The sequence below is a fragment of the Podospora pseudoanserina genome, chromosome 6 (assembly GCF_035222485.1).
Source record: "Podospora pseudoanserina strain CBS 124.78 chromosome 6, whole genome shotgun sequence".
Lineage (NCBI taxonomy): Eukaryota > Fungi > Ascomycota > Sordariomycetes > Sordariales > Podosporaceae > Podospora > Podospora pseudoanserina.
The window spans coordinates 1,011,049-1,031,545 of NC_085925.1; the positions used below are offsets into that span (position 1 = coordinate 1,011,049).

Below are 20,497 nucleotides of genomic sequence, written 5' to 3' on the forward strand. Positions count from 1 at the left end.
AACTAAGCCTTTCCCTTTTTTCTTCTTCTTTTTATTTTTTTTTATTTTTTTTTCTTTAAAATAACTTTTCCCGCCTCCCATGCCTGTCGCTGGGGCGAGAGCCCTCCTGTCGGCAAAGGCTGGTGTTGCTGCTCCAAGTCGACAAGTACTGCCCCGCGTTGCCGCCGCCTCCGCATTTCACATCCAGCATCATGGAACGTTACCACATCGGACAGTAAAGAGGGGGTTCCATACCTCCCCTTCTTCTCTCGCCAGGCCCGAAGATGGGGAGAACAACCCTCCTCCAGCAGCAACAGAGGAGAACCCCCCCAAGAACGACACCACCAACGACAAGAACAAACCCGAGCAACAACCCGAAAACAACAAACCTACCGAAACTGAGCCCGCCCTTGCGCCAGAAACCTCCTCCGCAGCAGCTATCGCCGCAGCCGCCAAAAGAGCCCAACTCCGCACTTCCGGGTATGGCTCCGCTCGCGCCCGCGCAAACCGCATCCCCCGCGTTGAGGAAATCCCCCAGCTCGAACCAGACGAATTCTTCCTCGAGAACAACGTCTCCCTTTATGAAGACCGCCCCCTCGGATCCCTCGACACGCTACTCTTCCCCCTCCTAAGCGAGGACCAAGAGCGCATACTGTCCGAAACAGAAGCCGAGATCAACGAGCAGGCCTTGTCGGAGAAAGCAGCCGAGTACTACAAGTCAAGGATGGTGGAACTGGCGGGGGATAAGGAGGTGCTGGATAGGCTGGTGGGGAGGTTTCAGAGGGTGTACAATGCCGCCTTCTTGCAGGTGGTTGCCTTGGGGCATAAGCCGACAGATACGCCCAAGAAGGTGCTTGATGTGAGGGAGCTGAGGGAGTTGGTGACGGATCAGTATGAACGGCTTGTGAGCTGGGAGGAGGAGAGGTTGCAGAAGGAGGCGGGCGAGTATCTTGAGGCGCATGGGGGGAAGACGGTGAAAAGTTTATTGTTTGAGAGTCCGTTGTCTAAAAAGCCCGAGCCGGAGTATTCTGTTTGCAGGGAGTTGCTTGCGGCGGTGAGGTCGCAGTTGCATACCCCGCCGCCGCCGGGGATGGGCGGGATGAAAAGTGAGGCGCGGAGGCCGGTGCAGCTTTTCACGGTTTTGAATCGTAAGGGGATGGCGGTTCCGATGGAGGTGGTGGATGATATTGCGACTGAGCTCGCGGCGGATGTGGTGCACCTGAGTGCGATGGACTTGGGGAGGATGCTGGGGAAGCATATGGGGCAGAATTTGTATCTGAACCGGGGGTCGTTGTCGATGCTGGGGTATGCGGCCGCGGAGATGAACGGGAGGACTGTGGCGAGGGCGGATGCGGAAGGGGAGGAAGGGGGGATGACGGGGATGGTGGCTGTTGCTTTGCCTTCGAGGTTGAGGTCGTATTTTTCTTCGAGGGGGGAGAGCCCGGCGGGGATGGGACTGGATGGGAAGTGGGATGATCTCAAGCTTACGAATGCGCTGAGTGCGTTGATCGAGGCGGCAGATGTCAAACGGGGGATGAGAGGTGGGGAGACGGAGCAGAGGGATCTGATTGTGCATATTCATGATTATGTCGAGATTGGGGCGCTGCAGAGCTCGCTTCTGAACAAGATCAGGACGATTGTTGATCGGATGTGGCATAATGGGAGGAGGGCGGTGATTGTTGCTTCTTCGGCGAGCGAGTTGAAGAACTCGGGGGGGCAGTGGCGGGATCAAATTGCAGAGATTGGCCGTGAGGGGACGCATATCATTCCGTTTTATTCTCACGAGCATCAACACGAGGAGGGAGCTTCGGAGAATGTGCTGGACAACTTGATGAACATCGGGGAGATGGTGCAAGCCATGATGGGTGCTGATGCCGATGTCATCTTCCACAGGCAATTACTCCGGAACGAGCCTTTGTTATACATGAACTGGACAGGGACCGAGAAGGACAAGAGGCTTGTGAACCTGCTTAAACAGCATGTTTTTGATGCCCAGTGGGTATACCGGGTCGCCACCTTGCTCGTTGGGGTCAGGAAGCCGGGTCTCAAGCGCTTTTCGTTCGATCATCTGAAGCATGTCTTGGACTTTATGTCTGAAAGGGATGAGCATTGGAAAAAGATTGTCCCTGCCGTCAAGCCACCTTACTACTCGCCACTCTTCACACCACGGTCGCCTCAAATGCCCAATTTCTTCTCTGGGGGTCCCCCAGACGAGTTTGGGCAGCAGTCCAACGGCCCATCAGGGACTCTTCCGGGCGGTCTCTTGTCCAAGGACCTCGACCAGCATGAGAAAAAGCTCGCCTCTGGCCTGATCAACGCGGAGGACATCCACACAACGTTTGACAACATCATCGTCCCCCAAGAGACAAAAGAATCCCTCATCGGACTCACCTCCCTCTCCCTCACCCGCCCAGAAGCTTTTACTTATGGCGTGCTCAAGACTGAGCGCATCCCGGGTTGCTTGCTCTACGGTCCCCCGGGAACAGGCAAGACCCTCCTCGCCAAAGCGGTAGCCAAAGAATCGGGCGCAAACATGCTCGAGGTCTCCGCCGCGTCCATCAACGACATGTGGCTGGGTCAATCAGAGAAGAACGTCCGTGCGATCTTTTCTCTCGCTCGCAAGTTAGCCCCCATGGTCATCTTCCTTGATGAAGCCGACGCCTTGTTGGGTGCGAGGCATAACACACCTGGTCGAACCGCCCACCGGGAAACAATCACGCAGTTTCTTCGAGAATGGGACGGAATGTCTGACATGCGCGCCTTCATAATGGTAGCCACCAACCGCCCCTTTGATCTCGACGAGGCGGTCTTGCGGCGGCTGCCGAGGAAGATACTAGTTGACCTGCCCCTCGGCCCGGAGAGGGAGAAGATCCTGGGGGTTATGCTAAAGGAGGAGGTACTCTCAGAGGATGTCGACTTGGCCCAACTGGCGAAGGAGACGGATTTGTATTCCGGCTCTGACCTGAAGAATCTGTGTGTGTCGGCGGCGATGGAGGCGGTGAGGCAGGAGGTGAGGGATAAGGAGGCTTGGGAGAGGGAACGGGCTGCTAAGCTACCGGAAGGGGAGAAGGCGGAGGGGGAAGTGGAGGAGGTTTCAGTGTTTCCCGAGAAGAGGGTGCGGGAGGGGGGAGTGGAGGAGGTTTATGAGTATCCGGAGAAGAGGGTGCTGACGAGGAAGCACTTTGAGAAGGGGCTGAGGGAGATTAGCGCGAGTATTTCGGAGGATATGGATAGTTTGAAGGCGATTAGGAAGTTTGATGAGCAGTATGGGGATTCGGGGAGGAGGAAGAAAAAGAAGAGGGGGATGGGGTTTGAGGTTGTGGGGGATGGAAAGGTGGTGGGAACGGAGGAGGTTAGGGTTAGGCAGGTTGTTACTGGGGTTTAGATCAGGGGGTTGGTTGGTTTGAACAAGACAAAAGTGAGGGGGTGACTGTATGAATAGCTGTAACAAGAAAGGGTATAAATAAATGGGGGGGACGGTGGCATAGGGTACGGCAAAGGAATCAGGGGGAAAGCGGAAAAGTTTGAAAAGTATATATATACAATTTGCTGCATTGGATTGGGAAACTTTGTATATATTGCAATTCAGCGGAATTGTAAATACCACGACTACACTCGATCTCACGGTGTTTGTTCGACCCTGGTTATAAGATTGGTTTACCTACCCCTGATGCACACAGCTCCGTCAAGCTTTCTTACCTCGTTCAAACCCAACATCCATTTTCCGGAACAGCAATTCAAGCACAGATTCCCCAGAGATACATGAACCTGAACAAAAAAAAACATGAATGCTACTAAAAAAGACTACAATAATTCTACAACCCCAATCATGAATTCAAGAAGAAAAAAGAAAAAAAAAAAAAAAAAAAAAAAAAAGAAAAAAGAGAAAGAGCCGAGAAAACCATTCCCATCCCATCATCATAACCCTTAATCATCTTCATCACCTCGCAACGACCAAACTCCCCTCAACACCACCACTATTCGTCCCCCCATCCCCCGCCCGCCATGTCTCCTCCGCCCTAGTCCCAGGAGCCAGCCAGGCAGCGGCCGCATTACTCGCCCCCCTGTTCCTCCCCTTCCCCCCATGGCCCCCAGCAACATAATCATCCGACTTCTTACTGTCGCCATTGACAACAACCCCCACCCCGCTGCTCGAAGCCGGCGGCACGAGGTTAGGAGACGACACCCTCCCATTCGTATACCCATACCCACCCCTCCCAAAAACCCCATTCATCTCTTGCGGCGACGCCGTGATGCCACCATTATGCTTCACACTCAAAGGCAAAATCCCCCCCTCCACCCCCTTCAAATTATCCCCCGTCAACCTCCTCGCCTTCGCATCCGCCTTATTCCTCTCACTGCTCCGGTCGTACATCCACAATCCCAAAAACGTCAGCCCAATCCCCACAGCCTGCACCCTCGTCGTCGGGTTCCTGAACCAAATCAGCGTGATGAAAATGACAAACACCCTCTTCAACAAGCTAGCCACCGAGTACGTAACCGGGGACACAGTAGACAACAACACAAACGCGAGGATATTCTGCCCAAAGTGAAAAGTTCCGTTGAAAATATACTCGACCGTCAACCGTCCGTGATCAAAGCTGTTTGGTGAGACCGTCAAGTCGACTGAACCATCATACAAAAAATCAGTGAGGATGTGGAACCCTTCCGACCAGAACCAGATGGGGAGGGTGCAGATGAAGGCCATGCCTGAGGAGTAGTAGAGGAGATTGAGCTTGTCCAGTTTCTTGGACTGGACTCCTAATCCTTCTGCTTCCGCTCGGGCGGCTTCGTTGAACAAGCGCTTGGAAAAGATGTTTTGTGTGACGAATATGATGGTTGCGAGGAGGGCGTAGAGGATGCCGAGGAATTGGCCGCCGAATTGGCTCTTGTTGCTGGAGCAGGCGAGCATGACTCCAATGGTGAGAGGGATGAGCGAGATGTATGTCGCGCGGGGGTAGCGGATGTCGAAGATGAAGCGGTAGGCTAGGACGGTGAATAACGGGGAGAGGCCCTTGATTGTGTGGACTAGCGAGACGGGAATCTTGGATGTCGCGGTGGAGGAGAGGAGATGGCCGCCGATTTGGAAGACGGCCAGGGGGAGGGTGGTTCGGATTACATCCCGGGATGGGTATCGGATGGGATGTTTGAGAGCTGGGATGAGGGTTCGTAGTTTGGGGAACTTGGAGGCGAGCCCTGACAGGATGAGGCAGTAGGAAGATACAAAGCCGAATTGGACGATGGTAAGGGTCGCGGGCTTGTCAAAGGCCGTGAGGATGGACTTGGAGGAGGTGTTGGTCAGGGCGGAGGACCAGTACCACATTATGCATAGTGACTACACAGCAGGCAACAAGACATATCAGCATGGTGGCACAAGCTGGAAAAGAGGACACAGGGGACATTGGACATACAATGAGCTTCCATGATACAGGAGCGCGGAGGGCGTCGGCTATCTCGTGGGCGTTTTGGCTCATACTCCCGGAGCGCATGCGGTGGATGGCAGTGCTGATGCTACTCCTTTTCCTGGCATGGCCGTATGCGTGAGAGGAGGCGGCGCCGGGAGCCCATTTTACTCTGCTGTCGCGGCGGGCGTGAGCGTGGGCGTGCCAACGTTGCTCTGGTTGTTGTTGCGTAGCACTTTCCCTGCTGTATCCGTATCCATTCTGTTGCTGCTGCCTTCCTCCTCCATTCGGCGCGCTCGAATCGAAAACGTGGGCGGCATCAAAGTCGGGGAACTTTTCTGTACCGTTGTGCGCCGGGCTACCGTTTGCGTTGGACAGTCGGTTCTGCGACGGTGCCCGCATGTGCGAGGTCGAGTGTGGCATCGCGCACAGGTGTCTGGTGTAGGTATGAACAGAGAAGGACTTTGTTCAGTCGTATCTATAGCGATATCTGTACTCGGGATCCTTGGACAGTTGGCGTGGGATGTTGGCGTAAGCGAGTGGGAAGTACAGGACTTGGCTTGACAGACGTCACAAGCAAGTTTTAAAAAAATAAAAAATAAAAAGTCAATCAATCAAGCGAGTGTGTTGTTGAAAATCAACTAGTTTCAAGTAATCATGGCAAACTCGGTTGACAAGCAGCAGAGGCAGGAAAATGAAAGAGAGTTGTGTTTGATAGCCTGAAGCAATCACCAATCACACAGAATTCGAGTCGATGGCAATTGGCAACCTATGTATGCAGCGCGCGGCGGTTTTGAATCCCGCCAATTAAGCTCTCTTGGCGCTTCCAATTGCTGTCACAGAAGCAGCACGCGCTGCAGGGGGGGTCTCCATCCAGCCTTCGGAGCGCACCAGCCACACCTTGTTCACTCCCAAACAGCCACCGCCAAGCCAAGACCTGCCTCTTTCTCAAAAGTTTTGGGGCGCGCCGCATGGCGATTGATTGCTGGACGTTGATGAATCGAGGACGTTGATAGCGCGTCAAACTCCACCCGCCGGCCATCATCACCACCCCCGACTGCTTTTACGACATCAATATCATCATATCACGGCCCAAATCCGAGTCGCATCACGAGTACATCATCAAGCTTTTTCCCTTGACGAACAAGAGCCGACGGCTCACAGCTGTCCAAGATGGCGGCCCCAAAAATGACCAAGAACCAAATGCGCCGGGCGAAGAAGAAGGAGCAGAAAAAGGCACAGGTCGAGGTCAGTACTGCTTTCTATCCATCAGTTCACAACACAATCCCAATTTCTGACTATTTTTCCCAGAACGGCTCAAAAGCCCCAGAAGATACCAAGGATGACACCCCAAGGGAAAACGGATCTCTACCAGACGACCAAACACCCGTCGCCGATCTCGAAGTCAAGAAGGATGGCGATGAAGACACAAAAATGGACGCTGATGGTCCCATCATCGACGAAATCCCATTGGACGACCCCGCCTACGCCGATTTCAAGAAAGCGTTCGAAAAGTACGGCATGAGCCTGGACGACGACGACGAGGTAGCAAAAGAGGCCAACGCAGGCAACAAGGGCGAGGTCTTCTTTGACCAGGACGACGAGATTCCCAGCGAAGACGAAGACGCGCAACCAAAGATGTCCAAGAAGAAGCGCAAAAAGCTCAACAAGCTCTCCATCGCAGAGCTCAAGGCTCTCGTGCGGACCCCAGAGGTGGTGGAATGGAACGATGTCTCGTCATCAGATCCACGTTTGTTGGTACAAATCAAGGCGCAGCGCAATATTGTTCCTGTGCCTGGGCATTGGTCGTTGAAGCGTGAGTACCTCTCCAGCAAGCGTGGCATCGAGAAGCCGCCGTTCAAGCTCCCCCAGTTCATCGCCGAGACGGGCATCACCGAGATGCGAGATGCGGTTTTGGAGAAGCAGGCCGAGCAAACCCTCAAGCAGAAGCAGCGAGAGAGAGTACAGCCCAAGATGGGCAAGCTCGACATTGACTACCAAAAGCTCTACGATGCCTTCTTCCGCCACCAGACCAAGCCAGACCTGACTCGATTCGGTGACGTCTACTACGAAGGCAAAGAGTGGGAGGCCGACTACAAGATCTTTAAGGCTGGTGAACTCAGCGAAGGACTCCGGGATGCTCTAGGGATGCAACCAGGCTTTCCTCCCCCATGGCTCCTCCAGCAACAACGCATCGGTCCTCCCCCGTCTTACCCAACCCTCAAAATCCCGGGCCTGAACGCCCCTCTCCCACCAGGAGCTTCTTGGGGCTTCCAGCCTGGTCAATGGGGCAAACCCCCATTAGACGAATATAACCGTCCCCTCTACGGAGGCGATATTTTTGGCCTCATGGTCCCGGGACAGCCAGGGTACCCCACGGGCGCACCAGCTCAACCAGGCCAGCCCGCAGCAGCAGCAGCAGCAGCGTACATCACCCTGGCGGAACCAATTGACCGCACACTTTGGGGAGAACTCCAACCCCCCGCCGAAGAGTCGGAAGAGGAAGAATCCGAAGAAGAAGAGGAAGAAGACTCGGACGAGGAAGACGGAGACCACATCCCGGCCGGTGGGATCGAAACTTCCACCGGCCTCGAAACTCCGGGCGGATACGCCAGCACACTCCACCCTGACGCCTCTGGTATTGAATCCAGTATGGGAGGTGAATTCGATCTCCGGAAACAGTCCCGCAGGGGCTACGAAACGGAGGAACACCCACGGTCGGCGTATACCGTCATCCCAGAGAGGCAAACGAGAGTGGAGGGCTTCTTTGGCTCGGATAAGACGTACGACTTGGGGAGACACGGGGCCGGGCTGCCGGTGCTGGGGAGGGAGGATGAGGAGAGCAGGAAGAGGAAGAAGCCGGGGGACGTGGAGGTCAGTCTTGATCCGGATCAGCTGGTGAGGGAGGAGGGGGTGAGCAAGGAGGAGCTGAAGAAGAGGTATGAGCAGGGGAGGAGGGAGGAGGGGGTGGGGGCGCAGTGGAACAAGAGCCAGTTTGAGGAGGATTTGACGGATTTTATTGCGAGTGAGAGCAGGAAGAGGCAGAAGAGGGACGAGGAGCGGAAGGGGGAGAGGAGGAGATGATGGTGCGGGATTCGTACATCAAAAAGGAGGGTTTGGCGTTTAGCGTTTGGTAATCATGAGGGTTTGGGGTTGTTTAATAGTGTAGGACATAGCTAGATTGCAGGTGCATAAGCGCATTTTTATGATGCTTCAGTGGTCTTGATTGTAAAATAGATAGATGGAGGCTCTGATTGTGGTTGAACTTTGTACTGAACAATCTAAATATCCCAACTACAACCCAAGCTGGTATCTAGTCCAAACCTTTCCATTCAACAGCCACCTACCCAGATACAAGTCTCTCTCTCTCTCTCTATTCCGCCTATCTATTATTATTATTATTATTATTATTCAACCAACCACTCCTCCACCTCAACCCCAACCGACCTCCCCAACCCCCTAACCACCTCCCACCCGACCGCAACCCTCCACTTGCCCCCCAAATCCGTCACATCCCCCCCTCCCCCGACCTTGACCAACAGCCTCAAGCTCGCCAGCGTGGCGATGCTCATATAAATATCATTATCCAACCCTTGTTCCCCCTCAACGATCCCATTTTTGATCCTCCCTCCACTAGCCGGATCCCACTCTGTGCGTACAGCCATAAATATAGCCAGCATCCTCTCCAAAACAAACGCGTGCGCCCCCAGCAGCTTCCTTGCAATCTTGCGGTGTTGAGACCCGTTTTTTCTTGCTCGACCCCCGGTAAACCCACCCCGACGACGTTTACGCCCGTGGTGAAAAGTGGAAAAGAGGGTGAGGTCTGATTTAGTCGGGTTGTGAGAGGCGAGGTAGGCTGATAGAAGCAAAAAGCGGGCGGTGGTAGGGAGGAGGGTGGCGAGGTCGGTTGTTTTGATGGTGGGATTGGGGGTGGTGGTGGTGGTGGAAGGAGAAAGGGAGAGGGTTGGGTCGAGGACGGATTCATCCTGGAAGTGAACCCTCGCTAGGACGATTAATTTGGAAAATTCTTTCACGGTGTGGGTTCGGGCGAGGATGGGTTGGATGAATTTTGGCCAGAGGGTTCGGCTTGCTTGGGTTAGGGAGGGGAGGGTGCGGGAGGCGGGGCGGGAGAGGGAGTCGTGGAGAGCAGAGAGGAAGCGGGTGTAGAGGTCGAGGGTTTCGGTTGGGGTTGTTGAGGGGGTGATGGGGGGGGGAGGGGAGAGGGAGAGGATGGTGATGAATTCGGGTTTGGTGTAGGTTGGGAAGTGGAGGTTAGGGGTAAAGGTTGTGAGGAGGTTGTTTGGGGGTGGGGAGGTGAGGATGAAGAGGGTTGTTAGGGAGGGGATCTAGGGAGTGTTAGTGGGTAGCTATACCAGAAGTGAGGATAGGGGGTGGTAGGGGGAGGGGCTTACAATCTCTGATAGTCTTGCTAGTGCTGGGAGGAGGGTGTGAGGTGCCTCTCGTTGATGGTCGATGCCGTCAAAGACAAGGACGAACCGGAACCCGTCTGGCCGTTCGGTGTACTTGAGCATCTTGGAGAGCTCGACGGTCAACTGTGAGACTGACTCGCACCTTGGGGCGACGGCCTCCCATTCCACGGCGGCGGCCACCTTGCCCACGACTGTCTCGTACAGATGGCGAGCTGTGATACATTCTATCGAGTTGACAATGGCGTGTTTAAACGAGTCCCCGTCAAGGCTGGCCAAGAGGGCGGTTGTGATGGCAGATTTGCCTGTTGCTTCAGTACCATAGACTACCAGATTCCGACATGGTGCTGAGCTGGGCTTTGCTTGTTAATTCGGTGTTCAGATCCTAGCTCTCCTATGTGAAATGCTCTTACATTCAAAAGTGTAGCTAGTGCTCTGATCTGGGGCTCTCTGCAAGGAAACTGTTTGGTAATGAGGCTGAGCCTGAGCTCGTCAGGGAGCTCGAATATTGGTACAGTCATTGTCTGAAGTCTGCAACGGTCCCCTTCACGATCAATTGACTTTTTACTTCTAAAAAGAAGTGGTAATTTGTTTGGGCTGTCGCACTAGAGATGGCCGTTTACAAGGTGCCAACGCGTCGGCGCGTTTGTTGAAGGTGGTGTCAGTGCGCTGCCAGCCCGCCTACCTAATCCCAGCCGGGCGATGGCCTACCGTCCGGCTCCACTTGTTCCAGGCTGTCGGCTGCTGGGTGCTGTAACGCGGGTGCTTGCCAGTGCCCGGGAGCCCGAGCGTTTCTATTGGAGATCATCAATGAGAAGGCATTCACAAAATCCCAGGAATCTTCAGCACCCAACAGAGCCATGGGGTAAGTGTTTCACATAGGTCAGCAGAGAAGAAGATCGATCTAATGTGCAGAATAGATCGTAGTATTTCTCCGCGTTCCATCTCCATGGGGCCACAGGGCCACAGGGCCGAATAACTGGCCGAGTGCTATCCCTGAAATTGCCCTTCCCCAACTTTGCAGCGGGACTAGACCCAGCTGAGGTTGAATCGGTGATGTGCAGCGCCAACCGACGGAGCCTCTTGGCCTTCCCAGGTGCCGTCGTGCCGCCATGAGAATCGCGGGGGCCCCGAACTTTCTCTGGCTGGCCGGATCCAAGAGAATCGATATGCGGGTTGCAACCTCCGGAGAACTCTAGCTGGGAGGAACAAGATTCCAAGTGTCCGTTCCATCATGAAAAAGCAACATCAAAACGTGACGATGCCCTCCACGGCGCAGACACCACTTCCAAGCAACCAACCCCAACCTCAAATTCGCCGTCTCCCCACCCTCCAACCAAAGGCCGATCTGGAGCGTGACCGTGACCGTGACCGTGAACGACAACTCCAGGAGGGCCCGCCGCCGAGAGGGGGTAGTGGACCCGGCGACGAAAATACCATGAGCTCGTCGACGCCATCAGCTTCATCGTCTTCAACATCCGGTGGTGTTGTCGAGAAACCCTACCACGCAAAACGCCCGCACAAAAAGAGCAGGACCGGCTGTCGGAACTGCAAGTCCAGAAAAGTCAAATGTGACGAAGCAAAGCCGTCATGTCGTGCCTGTACCGCCAGGAACGATCGATGCGTGTACCCAGTCATCACACCAACAGCAACCGCCGCAGCGGGAGCTCGCAATCGCGGGGCAGCTAACAGCAGCAGCTCAGCTGTTGTTGCGACGACTCCCGCTCGCCGACGAGCTCTGGCTCCGGTTCAGGAGCCCGAGTTCATCCCCATGGAGCGCGATGACCTCGAGATGAGGCTCCTCTGGATCTACACCAACAACACTTACACGTCCTACTCCTCTGGGCCTTTCCGGCACCGCATGGTTGACCACGTCCTCAGGGCCGACGTGATCCAGCACGCGTTCGCCCACCCGTTCCTGATGAACACCTGCCTTGCCATGGCAGCTCAACACATTAACCGGGCGGGCGGCCGTCCCGACATGCATATCCCACCTTCCAAGGAGCTCACCTACCGGGTCAAGGCCCTGGAGAGCTTCAGAAAAGCAGTCGAAAAGGCCGAAGCGTCGACCTACCCGGCCCTCATCGCCTGCGCATACCTCCTCACCGGTCTGTCAACCTACATGTTCCGCAACAACAACGACAGTCCAACCTCCCTCGTGATCCTCGACTGGATGACAATCTGGCGAGGCATCGGCGCCATCATCGACGTCACCAAACTGCCCACCCTAGCCCAGTCCGGTCTCCTCCCCATCATCTTCCGCCCCGACATCGACATGAAAACTTCCATCAACCACTGCCCCGCCTACCTTCTCGACCTAGCCAACACCCAAGACCCCCTCGACACCCCCTTTCTAGCCGGCTACCGAGAATGCCTCCAAGTCCTCGGATCAGTCTACGAAGAACTCCGACGCTCCGGCCACAACAGCCACATGTTCATCTGGCGCGTCATGACCTTCTTCACCTTTCTCGGCCGAGAATTCGTCACTTCAGCCCACCACCGCCGCCCCCCAGCCCTGACCATGATTGCGCACTACCTCGCCCTCACAACCATCATCTCAGACAGAGTCTGGTGGCTGCAGGACATGGCCCCCCACCAAATCCCCCGCATCTTCAACATTATCGCCGGCATGGGACCCCCCCACACCGCTCTGGATCGAACCCTCCCTTTGGAGATCCCAATCCGCTGTCTGGACCCCATGACCAACGACGAAAGATCTAGACTTGTACTTCAAGACCCGGACTGGGTCCATCCTCCCGATCATACTGGGGAAATGCCTGTTACTTACGACAGCGCGGAAAGGGAGTACCTCAATACCAAAATGTTGCGAGGACAGTCGAGGTCTCCGTCTATTTCTTCCCCTCCTCCGCTGAGTGTGGCGGGGTCGTCGGAACCGCCTAGCCCGCCGGCTCAGAGGAAGGAGGTGGTGGCGTTGTATACAAAGGATGAGCTGATTATCCAGCCGGAGGATGGGCAGGAGAAGGGGGTGCAGTATAAGCATTTGGAGGGGGCGTATTATGCTGTTGATGGGGTGAGGGTGACGGATACAGAGTTTTATAGGGCGATGGGGTTGGAGAGGGGTGGGGGGATGATTACGGAGATGTGAATGGGGTTGTGGTTTGGGTTGGAATATTCTTCTTTCTTTTGATACCCCTTTTTTCTTCTTCTGTATATACACATTATTACTTCTTTTCTGGCGAAAGGTTAACTTGGGCCAGTAGCCAATTTTGTTTAGAGGACATATTCTTTTTTTTTTATAAAAAAAAAACCCATGAGTTGGCAGTGAGAGAAACGATCTATGTATATCGCCTTTATGTGTTGACCGGGTTAAAGCGTCAAAAGGCAATGCCGCCGCGTGGGTAGCTGAAATTTTATAAAAACCAAACGAAGGAAGGTTAGGGGAACCCAAAAGACATAGACTTGAATATCCAAAACGTGAATTAATCATGATAAACGACCTCTCCTACCCAAGCCAAGTAAGTCTCCCTATTTCTCGCCTCGCTCTCCGTCTCGCCGCCTCCGATACCTAGCCATTCGAATCTGCCCTCACAAACACCCCTTCCAGATGAAAATGCATGTAACCTTCTTATCAGGCTCTATCTCACCCAGCACAACCCAACCACCACACTTGGCATCCCATCGATATCACCAATCCTATTTCCAAATCACAAGAAATACCTCACTCAAATACCACTCATGTCATTACTCATACCGTAAAATACCAAATCATCAACATCATTCAATTGTGTACCCAACCCTTCCCCCCCCTATTCTAACATCTAACGTACACAACCCCCTCCCAAAAACCAAACCAAAAGCTATGATCTCAAGAAGCAAAAGAAAACAATTATTTTAATGCACACACATTCCAATCCATTTCCCTATCCCATGCATCTTGCCTGTGTAATCCTCTTGCCTCACTCACGTTTCTTTTTTTCTCATTACCAAAAAAAAAAAAAGTAAAAAAAGAAAAAAAGAACGATTGCTTCATTCAAGAGACACTTTAAAAAAAGTTTATACATGTACATTAGGGAGACACAAAAAAACCGTAGTTTTCTCCCCCACCTGTGTTTACCCTCCCACCCTTTCATTTACAAAACACCCCCATTCAAAAGACTTACTCCCCCTTGAGCTTGTCCTGAGTCACGGTAAAAGCGCTCTCCAAAAGATCCTGCTCCTCCTTGGTGTGCGACGACTTGAGACCGGTGGCCACCGACGCGCTGGGGTTGCGGCCGGCGTACATCACGTGCTTGCGGTCATGGTGCTGCGTGCTGTTGAGCAGAGTCTCGATGCGAGGCTGAGTGTAGCTCCAAGCACCAGCGTTGAGAGGCTCCTCCTGCGCCCAGACGATGGTCTTGGCGTTAGGGTACTGGTCGAGGTTCTCGCGGAGCTGCTCCCAGGGGAAGGGGTGGAGCTGCTCGATGCGGGTGATGGCAACGTTGTCGATCTTGTTGTCGGCGCGGTACTTGTGAAGACCGGCATAGACCTGGCCAGAGCAGAGGATGACGCGGTCAATATCCTCGGGAGCCTTGATCTCGCCAGACTGGTGGGCTGGGTCGGGGATGATCCACTGGAACTGGGTCTCGCCAATGAACTCCTCAATGTTGGAGCGGGCGAGAGGATGACGGAGGAGAGCCTTGGAGAAGAAGAGGATGAGGGCTAGACGGAAAGGTTAGCACGGATGGCCATGCAAGACGGACGGAACGGACAGGGTTCAACTTACGCTTTCGGAATTGCCGGTTCATCTGGCGACGGAGAATGTGGAACAAGTTGGCGGGGGTGGTCATGTAGGCAACCTGCATGTTGCAGTCCTGGTGCTGGCGGTCGAGCTTCTCGGCCGAGGGGTAGAGGCGAGGATCCTCGTTGCAGAGCTGGAGGAAACGCTCGAGACGGCCGGAAGAGTGCTCAGGACCCTGACCATCGTAACCGTGGGGCAGGGACACGACAAGGCCGGTACGTTGCATCCACTTGGTCTCACCAGAGGCGATGAACTGATCAAAGACGACCTGGGCGTTGTTGGCGAAATCACCGAACTGCGCCTCCCACATGACGAAACCGTTAGGGTCGGTCAGAGAGTAACCGTACTCAAAGCCAAGAGCACCGTACTCGCTCAGAGAGGAGTTGGAGATGACAAACTTGCCCTGGTCCTTGCCGACATGCTGGAGAGGGGTGAAGATGTCCTCAGTCTCCTGGTCATGGAAGACGGCATGACGCTGGGAGAAGGTGCCACGCTCAACATCCTGGCCAGAAATGCGGACGTGCTTGCCCTCCGTGACAAGAGTACCGAAAGCCAAAGCCTCAGCAGTAGACCAGTCGATATTCTTACCCTCGACGACCGATTTGGTGCGGTTGGCAAGGATACGCTTCAGGTTGCGGTGGACGTTGAAGCCCTCAGGGGCAGTGCCGATGACGGTACCAATGTGCTCCAGAGTCTGACGGTCAACACCAGTGGGGTTGTGAGGAAGGACCTCAGTGGCAAGCTCCTTGGGAGACTTGAAGTTGTTCCAGGCACTGGTGGTCCACTCCTTGGAGGTAGGCTGGTAGTCCTTGGACTTGGCGAAGCTCTCCTCCAACATGCCCCACACCCACTGCTTGTGCTCCTCTACATCCTCCTTGGTGAAAGTGCCCTCCTTCAGGAGCTGGTCAACGTAGATCTCGATCTGGGGGTTCTTCTCCTGGATACGCTTGTACATCAGGGGCTGGGTGAAGGATGGCTGGTCGGTCTCGTTGTGGCCGTGCTTGCGGTAGCAGACGAGATCGATAACGACGTCCTGCTTGAACTCAGCACGCCAGTCGGCAGCGAGCTGGCAGACGAAGTTGACGGACTCGACGTCATCGGCGTTGACGTGGAAGACAGGGGCGTCGATGGCCTTGGCGATATCAGTGCAGTAAGCGGTCGAACGGGAGAAGCGGGGATCGGTGGTGAAACCAATCTGGTTGTTGACCACCAGGTGGATGGTGCCGCCGGTCGAGAAAGCGGGAAGCTGGTGGAAGCCCAAGCACTCGTAAACGACACCCTGGCCGGCAACAGCGGCATCACCGTGAAGGAGGACGGCCATGGCGCTCTTGTGCTGGACCTCATCGTTGTTATAGTGCTGGATGGCACGAACCTTGCCAAGGACAACGGGGTCCTCAGCCTCCAAATGGGAGGGGTTGGCAACCAGAGACAGCTGCACACGCTTTCCGGAAGGAGTGGGACGCTCAAAGTTCATGCCCAAATGGTACTTGACGTCACCGGAACCCTCGTCCTCACCACCGGCAGTGCCGGCGAATTCGCTGAAGATAGACTCGTTGGGCTTGCGGACGACGTTGGAGAGAACGTTGAGACGACCACGATGGGGCATACCAATGACAATGTCCTTGACGCCATAATCGACGCTGCGGTCAATCAGGGCCTTCATGCCGGGAACCAGGGTCTCGCAACCCTCCAGACCGAATCTCTTGTCGTTGGGGTACTTGGTGGCCAGGAAGGCCTCGAAGCTGGAGGACCAGATGAGACGGTCGAGGATGCGGCGCTTCTCGTCGATGGAGTACTTGAAGGGCTGGGGAACCTCGAGGCGCTCGCGGAGCCAGTCGCACTTTTCTCTGTCGGGAATGTGGATGAACTCGACACCGTAGGAACCGCAGTAGATCTGCTCGCAAGCAGCCACAATCTCACGGAGGGTCATCTTCTCGCGGCCATCCCGCTTGAAGCGGGGCAAGATACCGGGGCCAAGAGTGTATTCGGTATCCAGGTCCTTCTCAGTGAATTGGTAGTAGTCGAGCTCGAGTTCCTTGGGTCTGATGTTGCCGAAACCAGACTTGTTGGCGTTACGGATGCCCAGGGGATCGATCTTGGCCTTGTGGTGGCCACGAGCCTGGTAGGCGCGCACAAGGAGCTGGACCTTGAGATGGTTGGTGACATCAGTGCCCTCACCGATGCCGACACCGGCACCGGCGGCCAAGTTGACAACAGTCTGGTTGCTGCTCGGCACGAGGGACGGGGGAGGTGTGAAGGCCCTGGAGATGGGCATGTCACCGCTCTCCATGTTCTTGAAGTAGACCTGCCATGAGATGTGGACGCTCTGGGGATCCTTCTTCCACTGCAGGTACATCTCATCGATGTAGTTGGCCGTGTTACCGGACAGGAAGTTGTCGGCGGCATCGGGAGGGTTATGGAGGGCGCTGTCGAAGCGCTTTTGGGCGGCGACAGCCAGAGGACGACGGCTCGCGGAGAGCTTGAGGCTGGCACGGGCAGTTACTGTGGCGGTCGAGAAGCATCGCGAAGAGGTCGACGCAGCGCCCTGGAGCGCGCGGAATGAGGTGCGCAACATGGCGGTCGTGGTCCCAGGTCAGGGGGCGGTGACTTGAAATTGTTGTCTGGAGTTGAGGCAAATGTGTGAAAAATCGGCCGCTGAGAGGAAACCCAAAGCCGTCCCGTCTAAAATGCGGTACTTCGTATCGATGCGGTATCGTAGTGCCGAGCGTGTTACACCGAACAGCGCAACAACCTGGAACCCAAACCCAGAAATGAGCGGCGGAGTAAGTCGTAGGTGGAGGGGAGAGTGATAGAAAAACGATGCCGCCGTCAGCGAGGAGCAGCAAAAGGCAAACAGAGGGACGGGGAAAAAAACACAAAGACAGATCAGATCAGGGGGGGGGCCTTTCTGTCTTCAATCTTGATAAAAAAAGCTGGAAAACGAAAATCGAGCGAAATAGTAATGGGTCTCCGGAGGATGATGACGGCAATTTTCAGTGAAGGCCCTGGTTCGCCCGCTGCATCGCTGCATCCCTGCTCGGCCCAGCGCACCAACCAGAAGCCACGCTGAGCCCGCGCCGTTCTGAAGCCGGGTGGTCATGTGGCCAAGCTCGCGGTTGGGCGGAAGGGCCCTTTGACAAGTCGCCGACAGCGAGCCCCAGTGACAGAACAGTGGTCACCCGCTCTACGCCCGCACACTAGTCAGTTACATCAGCGAGAGCCCCGGTAGAAGCCGAGTGAGCGCGAGTCTTTTTTCTCTTCCAAGTTTCTCTTTATTCGGTACTTAAAAGAGTTGGTACTACCTCAACCCAAGGCTGTCATCAACTACTAGCAGCAGGGTAGGCCGTCCAATTTCATCTCATCGCAGGGATTGTTCCCACCACCTGTTCCAGAAGACGTCTAGATGTGAATTTCAAATTGGGCTCAAACTGGATGTTGGATCCCGGGACTTAACGCCGCTCCGGGGCCCGGGCGCGTCCCCAAGAAAATCTGCGGAGCCGAGAGCAACTCTGGGGCACGGAGCACCCGGATTTTATAATTAGTGTGGCTTGGCATCGACGCCGTTGCCTGGAGGTTTCGTCAATTCAAAGTCCAGCCAACCTTTAATATCGACTTCAACTGCGCCATTCACACCGCCACACATTCATCAATCTATCCATCCGTCACTCTCAGTCGCGAGAGAGTGACACTCTATGACACATAGTCGCTTGATACAGCAATTATAAAACCTGACAAGGAACCCAGAGTCGAGTTGGCAGTGAGGCAGTCTGGCTCTCCGTGATGGAGCTCCCTCAGGGAAGGGCGACCTACAAGAAAAAAGATGGCGTCCTCACCTTGACAGAAGACAAGAAATTCCTGATCTGGTCGCCGTTGCCTGCGAATGGCCCGCCTACGGTATCTCTGGCTTTGGAAAGGATCTTGAACTTGCAGCAGACGCCAGACACGGCGCCCAAGGTTATTCTCAAGGTGATTGAGAAGCCCAAGACCACAGAGGAAGGACAAGCAGGAGCGGCCTTTCTCTTCCAGTTTACATCGCCGACAGATGCCCGCGCAGAAGCCAATGCCATCAAAGCTCTGTTATCACAAATTCTATCTGAACTGCGCGGCAATGATCCCAGTGTTCCCAAGCCTATCGGCAACCCCCAGGCCGATGCCAACGGGGCTGGTGCCTCGGCGGCCATGTCGTTCGCCAGCACTGTCAACTCCAAGGGCCCAACTGTTCGCTGGTTTGACGACAATGCGTTAAAAGCAGATCTCGAGCTTCAGCGGTCTCTGTTAAACAAGGACGACGATCTGGCCCAGACGTATGCACAGGCGCTCTCATTGAAACCGCCATCAATATCAGATGCTGCTTTTGATGCTCAGTTTTGGTCCACCCGTATTGGTCTGCTTAGGGCTCATGCTATCGAAGTCAACCAGAAGAAGGGCGCATACAATGTGCTGTCTACAATAAAACCACGAACCGAAGACGGCGAGGTCAAGCTCAGTCTGAATCCAGAACAAATTCAAACCATCCTTCACCAACATCCTCTAGTGAGGAGGATATACAACGAAAATGTCCCAAAGGTCTCGGTGGCCACCTTCTGGTCCAAATTCTTCCTGAGCAAGCTCTGCAAGAAACTCCGCGGCGAGCGTGTGACCGACATCGACAACACCGAGCCTCTCTTCGACAAGTATCTGAACGCTCCCAACGACATGGGCTTCACCAGCAAAATCAACGCTGCCCAGCAACTCCCACACATAATCGACATCAACGCCAACGAAGAAAACCAAGGCGGTTTCAAATCCGGCAACAGAAAAGATGTCGAGATGCGTCCCAGAGCCAACGTCCCCATCATCCGAACTCTCAACTCCATATCTGAGAAAATCATGGCCGACGTTGCCCCCTCAGACTTGGATCCCTCGGCCGGTCCCAATGGCATCCCAGATGACACCCGCACCATAGAGGAACTCACTCTCCGCGATCTCAGGGGCGAAACCCCTTCTTCTCGCATCATTCTCAACCTCAAGGAGCAGTCTGCCTTATTTCCCACCAACACCCACACTGCCCAACCCAACTCCACCAACGCCACCGACCAGGCCTTGTTTGCCCAACAAGACCCCACGGGTGTGTTATTCGAAGTCCAAGCAGACCTCGACATGGTAGACGAGGACCCCTCAGGAGGTCTCGATCTACGAAAAGGCATAGGTGTCAACGACGACTCCGATGACGAGGCCAACGCTGACCCTACCACTCCCCACGTCACAACCACACCTCACATCGGCTCCCACAACGCCCGGTTAGCAGCCAAAAACCAAATCTTGTCTTCACTGAAGAAACGCCAAGCAGAAAACACCTCCTTGTCCTCCTCTGGCATAACCACCTCATCAGGAACTACCCTCCCCGCCGAACCACTGACAATCCCAGCCTCGATATCACACCAATGCTACCTCACCAACGCCTCCACTGTTGAATTCCTCCGCCAATTTTACAACACCTTCTCAGACAAAAACGCCAACCAGCAAGAACTGAGGTATTACGTCGACGCCCTGGGGAAATCACGCGAAAGAATAGAGGCCCTGGCGGAAGAGGCCGAGAAGCTAAGAAGGGAGAGGGAACAGCAGGTAATAGACGAGGCGTTCGCCAGGTTCAAAAAGACGGGCGTCAAGGGGAAGAGGCCCAAGATTAGAGGGGGGAGGGAGGATGTGCTTGGCTTGTTTGAGCAGACGTTGGCTGGATTGAAGATTGCGGAGCGGGTTTGGGAACAGAGTGGGAGGGGGAGATAGAGCAGAACTGGGAGACAGGACAGCTTAGGGGGGATAGATTGGGATATTCAAGATTGCAGACAAAACAAACAGACAACGGTGGCAGCGGGTGAAGCGGGTGTAATATACTCTTTGACAAGCATCGATACCATACATTGCTGTTTTTAGAACAGGAGACAAGAGCTAAATTGGATTTGTTTTTCGAA

At 54.7% G+C, this 20,497-nt stretch overlaps 7 protein-coding genes across 7 annotated transcripts; 4 read left to right on the top strand and 3 right to left on the bottom strand.

The window, feature by feature from the left end:
- Positions 1-79: 79 nt before the first annotated feature.
- Positions 80-3,364, top strand: QC764_605510 (uncharacterized protein; the record flags this gene model as incomplete). The annotated part of the gene is made up of 1 exon (XM_062949056.1): positions 80-3,364. One exon carries the CDS (start codon positions 80-82, stop codon positions 3,362-3,364), a length of 3,285 nt encoding a protein of 1,094 aa, XP_062797278.1.
- Positions 3,365-3,919: 555 nt separating this feature from the next.
- On the bottom strand, positions 3,920-6,132 carry QC764_605520 (uncharacterized protein; the record flags this gene model as incomplete). Its single annotated transcript, XM_062949057.1, has 2 exons — positions 5,391-6,132; positions 3,920-5,314 (listed from the first exon to the last, which is right to left on the bottom strand). The coding sequence occupies exons 1-2, from the start codon at positions 5,802-5,804 to the stop codon at positions 3,920-3,922; spliced, it is 1,809 nt and encodes a 602-aa protein (XP_062797279.1). The 5' UTR covers positions 5,805-6,132.
- Positions 6,133-6,301: 169 nt separating this feature from the next.
- On the top strand, positions 6,302-8,663 carry QC764_605530 (uncharacterized protein). The gene is made up of 2 exons (XM_062949058.1): positions 6,302-6,629; positions 6,693-8,663. The coding sequence occupies exons 1-2, from the start codon at positions 6,555-6,557 to the stop codon at positions 8,463-8,465; spliced, it is 1,848 nt and encodes a 615-aa protein (XP_062797280.1). The 5' UTR covers positions 6,302-6,554; the 3' UTR covers positions 8,466-8,663.
- Positions 8,664-8,788: 125 nt separating this feature from the next.
- On the bottom strand, positions 8,789-10,678 carry QC764_605540 (uncharacterized protein; the record flags this gene model as incomplete). Its single annotated transcript, XM_062949059.1, has 3 exons — positions 10,222-10,678; positions 9,794-10,165; positions 8,789-9,727 (listed from the first exon to the last, which is right to left on the bottom strand). Exons 1-3 carry the CDS (start codon positions 10,327-10,329, stop codon positions 8,789-8,791), a joined length of 1,419 nt encoding a protein of 472 aa, XP_062797281.1. The 5' UTR covers positions 10,330-10,678.
- Positions 10,679-11,042: 364 nt separating this feature from the next.
- On the top strand, positions 11,043-12,914 carry QC764_605550 (uncharacterized protein; the record flags this gene model as incomplete). Its single annotated transcript, XM_062949060.1, has 1 exon — positions 11,043-12,914. The coding sequence occupies one exon, from the start codon at positions 11,043-11,045 to the stop codon at positions 12,912-12,914; it is 1,872 nt and encodes a 623-aa protein (XP_062797282.1).
- A 999-nt stretch (positions 12,915-13,913) lies between these two features.
- On the bottom strand, positions 13,914-17,541 carry KGD1 (2-oxoglutarate dehydrogenase E1 component). Its single transcript, XM_062949061.1, has 2 exons — positions 14,532-17,541; positions 13,914-14,467 (listed from the first exon to the last, which is right to left on the bottom strand). The coding sequence occupies exons 1-2, from the start codon at positions 17,119-17,121 to the stop codon at positions 13,926-13,928; spliced, it is 3,132 nt and encodes a 1,043-aa protein (XP_062797283.1). The 5' UTR covers positions 17,122-17,541; the 3' UTR covers positions 13,914-13,925.
- A 785-nt stretch (positions 17,542-18,326) lies between these two features.
- TFB1 (RNA polymerase II transcription factor B subunit 1) lies at positions 18,327-20,312 on the top strand (the record flags this gene model as incomplete). The annotated part of the gene is made up of 1 exon (XM_062949062.1): positions 18,327-20,312. The coding sequence occupies one exon, from the start codon at positions 18,327-18,329 to the stop codon at positions 20,310-20,312; it is 1,986 nt and encodes a 661-aa protein (XP_062797284.1).
- Between the last annotated feature and the right edge of the window lie 185 nt (positions 20,313-20,497).

Bases quoted from the DNA above. Each gene is read 5' to 3' on its own strand.
- QC764_605530 (XM_062949058.1), top strand. From the start codon at position 6,555: ATGGCGGCCCCAAAAATGACCAAGAACCAAATGCGCCGGGCGAAGAAG. The intron at 6,630-6,692 runs GTCAGTACTGCT...TATTTTTCCCAG, and splicing joins AGAAAAAGGCACAGGTCGAG to AACGGCTCAAAAGCCCCAGA.
- KGD1 (XM_062949061.1), bottom strand. From the start codon at position 17,121: ATGTTGCGCACCTCATTCCGCGCGCTCCAGGGCGCTGCGTCGACCTCT. The intron at 14,468-14,531 runs GTAAGTTGAACC...CTTTCCGTCTAG, and splicing joins GAACCGGCAATTCCGAAAGC to CCCTCATCCTCTTCTTCTCC.